General features: G+C 34.3%; 1 protein-coding gene across 2 annotated transcripts; it reads right to left on the bottom strand.

Annotated features, from left to right (window-relative positions):
* Nucleotides 1-2,168: 2,168 nt before the first annotated feature.
* LOC136218840 (4-hydroxy-tetrahydrodipicolinate reductase 1, chloroplastic-like) lies at nt 2,169-7,955 on the bottom strand. Of its 2 annotated transcripts, none has more exons than XM_066005967.1 (9): nt 7,514-7,955; nt 7,251-7,418; nt 6,123-6,360; nt 5,434-5,567; nt 5,266-5,340; nt 4,176-4,277; nt 2,875-2,984; nt 2,692-2,779; nt 2,169-2,590 (listed from the first exon to the last, which is right to left on the bottom strand). In XM_066005967.1, exons 2-9 carry the CDS (start codon nt 7,395-7,397, stop codon nt 2,519-2,521), a joined length of 966 nt encoding a protein of 321 aa, XP_065862039.1. In that variant the 5' UTR covers nt 7,398-7,418; nt 7,514-7,955; the 3' UTR covers nt 2,169-2,518. The 2 variants fall into 2 exon arrangements, with proteins under 2 accessions (XP_065862039.1, XP_065862040.1); XM_066005968.1 differs by having other exon boundaries at nt 7,690-7,955.
* Between the last annotated feature and the right edge of the window lie 229 nt (nt 7,956-8,184).

The following is an 8,184-nucleotide window of genomic DNA, read 5'->3' as shown; positions in this document are numbered from 1 at the left end:
GCCCGGGCGAGGCCGTTCGGCACCTTGTCTAACACCAGCCTAGCTGGGATGTCCTGTGTCGTCTTCTCGCCTCCTCATTTTCAATCAAAAAAAAATATATTTTTTATGTATAAAAGGCAAACAACAGTTCCTTAACTATACACCTAAAACACTATTTTTTAACATGAAAAGATAAATAAGAGAAGAATGGAGTAAACAAACATGTTTTACTCTTCCTAAAAATGATAAGACTTATTTGGACCTTATCCCTTAAAAAGTTAATGAAGTGGGGACTTGAAAATAGTCATTTTCATTGAGCCAAACTTATTTAGGTTATCATCTCATTATTTTTTATATAGTTTTTTTATTGATTTTAATATTAGTATAATGTAATTTACTATTACGTCAAAAAATGATCTTAAATTTTTTATATAGTTTTTTTATTGATTTTAATATTAGTATAATGTAATTTACTATTACATCAAAAAATGAAATTTTAAGATCATAATATTAATAGCACTACAATTCTTTGAATTTATTTTACTCTGATAACATGACATATTGACCTATGGTCCTATTAACATATCTAATATCAAATTATTCATGACGTAGTAAGAGCAAAGTGTAAAAATACGTTTGCAAGTTAGATTAATTTTTATATTTTTTGCAATTTAAAATCTCATTATTTACCTTTCAATTATGTGTCATGTTATCACTCATCAATAACAGATCAAAGACATGTGTATACAGGTCTTTGATCTTCTATTGATGAGTGATAAAATGATTCATATGTAGAGTGAAAATAACGAGATTCATATCTGCGTAGAATATTTCGTTCATAATGATTGAAAATTAATACAACTTTCAAACGTTGGAGTACAATTGAATAAAGTTGCGAGATATGAGCTCTTGCCTCACAAAACAAAACAAAACAAAAGAAAAACTAGATTGTACTCCATTAGAGTTGTTAAATTATCCCTATATATATTTTTGGGAGCTCACAATTCAATCAAGCTATTTCCTCAAACTAATTTAATATAATGTTAATTCTGTAATTTATCAACATATTGGTTGTTTTGCTTATCAATGAAAAGGAAAAACTAAAAACATGACCCCTATACTTGACATAATTTGTCATTTTAGCCCATGTAATGTTCACTAGTTTTGGTCCTTTTGTATATACAAACTGTTGGAAGACAAAGTTTGACAACACGCCTGCTTAGGGATGGCAACGGGTAGTGTACCCGCGGGTACCCGGCAGTACCCGACCCTAATGGGACTATCCGTACCCTGTATAAAAGGGTATGGGAAGGGTATGGGATCAAAATAGTTACCCAATAGGGTAATGGGACGGGTATGGGAATACCCTCCAGGGTACCCGGTACCCGTTACCCGTCATAATTTTTTTATATATTAAAAAATTATTGTTTTTTTAGATGTAATATTTGAGATTTTAAACCCCAACCTTTTGTTTTTCAACCATTGAGTGATACCACTAAGCTACTTATTCTTATTGATTAAGGTTCAATTTGTTCAATTTTTAGATAAATGATTTATTAAATTTATACTTGGTTAAATTTGTAATATTTTTTATTTTATTTATTGATTTTTAACGGGTAATGGTACCCGTGGGTACCCGCGAATTAAATGGGAAGGGTATGGGATGCAAAAAATATACCCGTTAGGGTAATGGAACGGGTATGGGTAATTAAAAAATAAACGGGTAAGGGTTTGAAATTGACACTGCCCGCGGGTACCCTACCCGTTGACATCCCTACGCCTGCTAATGGAATGGAATAGTCTGTCAATGGTTACTTTTTTCAGAAACACTGAAGTACAAGGTCAAATGTGGCAAAAGAAATAAATACAAGGGCCAAAATGAAAAATTATGCCACTCATGGGCCCCAATTTTAGTTTTGGCCTCAATCAAAATTGGATTAGATAATAATGATGGCTACATGAATTGGGAGCCTGTTGTGATTATTTGGCATCACAAGCAGCAGAACATACGTGCTGGGAAGAGTACAGATTTAAGATGTAATTAAGGTTTAAAATTGGACTTATGGTCCTTGGGAGAGTACATGTACAGATTTATAACTCAACGTGCTAGGATTTAATACTGAATCAAGTCACATTAATTAATTATTATTATAAACTTTAACCATAGAATAAGAAAATGAACTGAAACAAAAAAGAAATTGATTCGCTCTTAATTTAATGGATCAAAGTAAACAGGCAAAAAAGAACATCACTCAATATTTGTCTTCCCAGCATTAGCCTAGCCTAGCCTAGCGTAGGATCTCTGCTTTATAAACTTAACTTAATTTACTTCTATCTCCCTAAAACACTCCAAACATTCCTACTGACCTTAAAAAGACTTGCAATTCCGTCCCCTCTGAAAGACATCTACCTACTAGAGAGAGTTATCCATCAGCCTACAAAAGTATCCTCTGAGCCGCACTACTCTCATGTCATGATTCATCCAAACTCTACTATCAAAAAACATTTGACCCTTTGCATTTGAAACCAAATCAACAGATTAATTTCTCATGTTACCCTCCCGCAACACATCGATCATATTGTAGATCCGCTTGTCCGCCCTCAACTGAATCTGCATTTTCACCACATTATTTCTTGTAAGATTATAGTTCTATTCTATTATTAGTATTAGTACACTTTTGAACACAAAGCATTCATAGCATGTTATTATACCTTCTTAGCAAGGAAAATTACAGCATCTACAGTACCCTCTGCATATATTGATCGCCCACAAACATTATGTTGAAACTCAAAAGAAACTCTGCAAGAAATTAACTATGATGAATAACTATTTTATGCTCAGTAAAATATACTTATTTAGATAAAAAGGGATATCCGTAAAATGTCAGTCATTACGTTTCATCAGGTGATGTCAAATGATACATATGGAATGCATGGCCCGACAAATGCTCCTCTGGTACTCCCACCATCTCAATTTGTTGGCTGGGATCCCGGATCATTTGTATCTGTTCAAAATATAATAATAATAATAATTGGTACTGTGACCACAATTGCTAGGCTGGCAGTTAAGGTGTGATTAACTATGAATGCAAAGAAAATATCTGACATCAAATCTACCACATTTTTGTTATTAACTAAAGGTTTTAGCACAAAGACAATGAGATACAGGATTAGTCTTAGAGATCAAAACCAACCTTATCACCACCAAAATGTGCATGTAAGAGCATTAAATATCAAAATTAATCATCGTATCAACAAAAATTGTGGAAAATAAAAACAATAAATGTCACTTCTCTTCACTCCACTTTGGCTTGATAAATGAAATTTTAGTATTCTCTAGGTTGAGTACGGTCTTATTTTATTTTTTTTTTGGCTTGATAAATGAAATTTTAGTATTCTCTGGGTTGAGTATGGTCTAATAGAGGCGGCCCGGTGCACTACGCGTCCCCGCTGAGCGAGGGTCCGGGGAGGGGTCCCACCACAAGGGTGTATATATATTTTAAGATAATCTATTGAAGGAACTAAAGGGGGAGAACAAAAGTTGAGTGATTTTACGAGCAGAATGCACCAAATTTCTGCATCTTTTTGAAGGGTAAGAACCATTACCCAACCAAGAAAAAGGACAATGGTAACGGACCACCTATGTTGCATGGAAATGGACACCGGAAAACTTTATTTCTAAAAAATTATAGCTAGGAAATGGAAAAGAAACTGAAACGGATACGAAACGTGAAAACGCTAACGAAGAAGAGTTTCCGTGCAACATAGCGGACCACTGACCACCAAAATTCCTTTATATATTGGCCTTCAGTTAGATCCATCATGCCACTAGCCTGGTCAATCTCCGTCAGTTAATTAATTTAGGAAACAAATGATACTCCTGAGAAACAGCAAAACAGTAAAGGTTATAAATGCTGAGGTAAAATATATCCAAGCATAGAGTAACTCCTACAGCTCTTATCAAGTTATACTTCAGACACTTAGAATTCAGTGTAACAAAATTCAATAGCTATGGGGTAGGGAATCATGGCCTAGATGAAAGGGTAAGGCCAGTCATATGCTCCTATAGAGTCTAGAGTAGTATTTTGATATTTGACGAGATAAAAAAAACGTAAACGAGCACATCAAAGCAGATTCACTAATTTTCATTTAAATCATGAAAAGCAATATTGATGAAGTATAGTAGTATGACAAACCTCGTCCATGTTAAAAGAGACACCCAATTTTTGGAAGCAAGAAATCACAGCCTTTGCAGTTCCGGATGTGTCCAACTTTCCAGCTTGATGGGATTCCAACACCTATATATACCACACATAATTAATTAAGCAGACACCAATATGAAAGCCATTAGATTTATGAGGAAATTATTAGTGAAGATATATAAGAAAACTTTATCAATTATTAGTGATTAGTTCTGTTTTTGCAGTAACAAAGTTTATCAGGGGATTCCTTTTCATAAAGATTAAAAAAAAAATTGTTGGGTACAAGCAATATCCAAGGAGAAGGAAAATATAGCAAGACCTAAGGAAGAAAGAATGACCCATCTTAATGGGCTTATTGCACAGGCAGGTAGTAAGATTAAATGCTTCTTGATATGAGGACTATGGTTAAATATGAAAAAGGCTTCTTGATATGAGGGTTACAGTGAAATATGAAAATGTTTATAACGAGACGTACAGTAAGAGAATGATTCTTGAAAAACAAGTATCCCTTTCAATATAACTATATAAAAGGCGCGAAGTATTTATAGTATATGGCGTGTAAACCATCTATCTAATGCCTTGCAAAAAGATCATGAATCAAAACGGCTTTGGTAAATATTAGAATGGTAAGATCAAGGCCAATATGACTTCAAGCTAGGTCATTAAGAAGACACAGTTTGTAAATAATCAGTTACAACCCTTTTACAAAGACAACAAGCCAATTCTCCTTAATCACCTCAAACATAGATGATTGAATCATAACAGCTACTAGTTCATAATCTATCCAGTGCTACATAAATGAGCACAATTACATAAAACTTAAATGCTTTCATATATGAGTTTGTGTAGATGCCTCAGAAAGAGGAATCTTGGTGCATAAAAGTCGTAAGTAAAACAAAACAAATAAATTATATTTTTTCAGGAAAAAAATACAATGAAAAAGTCTAACCAAGATAATATGCAAAAGTAACAAATAAGTGAACTCTCCATCAAAATTTATTGCCAGATATTCATCAGCAGAAAAGTGAGATCAACAAAGGAGTTAGAAGTTTTGAGCCATGGAGAAAATGCAGAACAGCAGTACCTGAAGGGAATACCCAGAGAAAGCTCCAGGAAACTGCTCAGCCATAATCTCCATAGCTGCAAGAAATGCAACCACCTGTCAAAGCAACATCTGTTAGATTCAGAATACAATACATGACAATTTTATGTAATGTTTTCAAATCCATTAGAGCTACCAAATTGAAACCACCTGCTTGCCCATCTGTGGGGATATCACAGCATAAATATTTGAGTCTTCTACAGTCTTGTACAATTGATCCCTGTCTCCACCAGTGGTTCCCATAACAAAGGGCACTCCTACTTTGGAATATAGATTTGCATTATCTGCACATTATAAAATGGCAATCTAATAGTTAAAATTCTCGAACTAGATGCATCACAACACACCTGATAAGGTCTACAACAATGTAGCAACTGTTAAATCATAAATCGTTCTAAATGTCTCACTGGTGCTTTTATGGAAACTTACTCCTTAAGAACTAATTTCAACCATCAAGCAGTTTTGACGCCATAATCTAAGGACATGTGTTATACAGTATGAATGAACCATCAATAATAATTACAAAGTAAAGTTTTCAATATAGTTAATGTGAATTCAAAACTTGATATAGTTCTATTACTCTATATGTTTTATGTATGTTCCAATTTTTTATTACTATAATACTATGACAGAAATTCATGATCTCTTTTTAAAATGCTTGGCAACATGAAAGGAACTTTTACTGTAATAAGTAATTCATCCATTCAAACTGGATTGAACTTCAATACTGAATCTTCTCAGTTTATAATCAAATCATTCCATTTCCTATAACTGAATTTCCCCCCACAAAACTATGGTGTCTTTCATGCTTCTTTAACTATGAAGTTGCAATATATTACCATTTACTGCTGCAGGAACAGTGAAATCCACCACAATAAGATTCGGGTATTCACGAACCATTGAAGCAAGAACATCTTCTCTTTCAGAAGGACCATGTATTTTGATGTCGTTTCCACACATTTGCACGGTACACCCAGACTCCTCTGGTGCACCAAATGATACAGGAAGAATCTGGAGTCCTGCAGAGTCTGCTGCCTTAATAACAGCCTTTCCCATTTTTCCACTGCAACCATTTACCTAAAACAAGTGTCAAAAACATCATCAAATGAAATCAAAGAGCCAAATTCCAACATCAATTAATTTTAACAGCCACTGCTACTGTGATTATATATTATGAAATGAAAGAACCAAAAGGTCATTCATCATGGTATTAGTATAGTATAACATTCTGTTGAGAAATGAAGCTACCAAATAGTTGAATTAGCAATAAATAGACAATGCATACACAGTAGTTGATTAGTTATAGCACTTCAGATTTAATGTCTATATAACGCTATAACAAAATAGCATACTATATATACAGTTGTACAGGACATAGGCAAAATTTGTATAGCTGCATCATATCATTGATAAAAGGTTCTCACCCTGCCAATAGAAAAACCAAGCTTAACAAAACAAATCCGCAACAATAACATTATATGAGAACATCAAAAAAGAGCAAGTCTTTTCATTGTCTCATGAGGATATGAGATATTAATGGCATCATGGCATGCAACACAAAATCCAACGCATTCCAGAAAAATACACATCATACATACAAATAATTGGCTAATAAGCGCATAATTGTAAGAATGAGCATAAGAAGAATTAGTAACCCAAGCATAACATATTTTTCTTTTTCTTGAAACAACAATGAAGAGAAAGAAAGAAAAAAAGCAAAAAGTAAATACTGAACATGAAACGCACAATGTACTTAAACTCGTCATTTTCATGATCCATGTGAAAGCGTGAAACTGTCTAATGAAGAAAGCAATATAAAAAGAAATATAATATGAATAGCACATTTAAGCATGACGCATATCCTAGTTGAATGCTAAAAACTGTCTAGTAATAATTCGATAATTGCAGTATCAAATAAATAAATCAAATAAATCAACCAACAAGCCAAAAAATAAATAATTGCATACTATGATTGGGATGTCAAAACTGTTGGTTGACATGGACAATACTGTAGATGAAGATCTTCGTCTCTGTAGAAGGGTACTAATTCTCGGCGTCCCGTGGCCAGATAAGGCAAATGTGGGTGGTTTTATAAAAACCTGAGACACTGCCATTGTCTGCGTCAATGAAATGAGCTGAAAATGCCAAAAATTAATTATCATATTAGTTTTAACAGTCTAAAAGAAGTAATTTAAAACATCAAGAGGGTATTTGGTATAGGCTATGATACTTGGACTCGGCAAAAAATGCCGCCACACCGGTGACGATACGACCCGACACGGATCCGGGTACGAAATACGGGTCGGATACGTGAGGTAACACTCGTATACGGCAAGGTTTTAGGGTAGAGAGAAAGTGAAGACAGAGGGGCAAAAAAGAAGGGAAAAAGGTGAGATTTGCATTCACCTTCAAGTTTCAGATCTAGGGTTCGAGTAGTGAAACCAGATCAATAAATTGAAGGTGAAAACGTCGATATTATTGACTGAGATGATGGGGCTTTTGCACGCCGAACTGAGACGAGTTTATCGCTTGAGTTTGCGGTTCCCGTTGTCAATCTCACCGGTGAAATCACCGGCAACAAGGAGGAGAGAGAGAGACAGAAGAGATTGAAATTTGAAGAGGAAGACGATGAGTCAGGCGTGGTGCAAATTACTTCGCCCTTTGTTTAGGAGGAAGTTAATGGGAGTAAATGGGAGTAATGGAAGGTTAAGTATTGAGTTAACCTTGTTTGGGAGTTATTTTTTAAGAGTAAATAAAGGTTAATGGGGTTAAATGTTTACTTCCTCTAACCTCCAAACTCTAACCTCCAAATTGGAGGTTAATGGGAGTAACGTAAACTTTTTTAAAATTTCTTGTCTCTGTAGAGTTAATTTAACCTTCCTTCCCCTCCATATTTAAACT

The sequence above is a fragment of the Euphorbia lathyris genome, chromosome 2 (genome assembly GCF_963576675.1).
Source record: "Euphorbia lathyris chromosome 2, ddEupLath1.1, whole genome shotgun sequence".
Lineage (NCBI taxonomy): Eukaryota > Viridiplantae > Streptophyta > Magnoliopsida > Malpighiales > Euphorbiaceae > Euphorbia > Euphorbia lathyris.
Note: the sequence above shows the minus strand (reverse complement) of the source record. Positions and strands in the feature narration are given on the sequence as shown.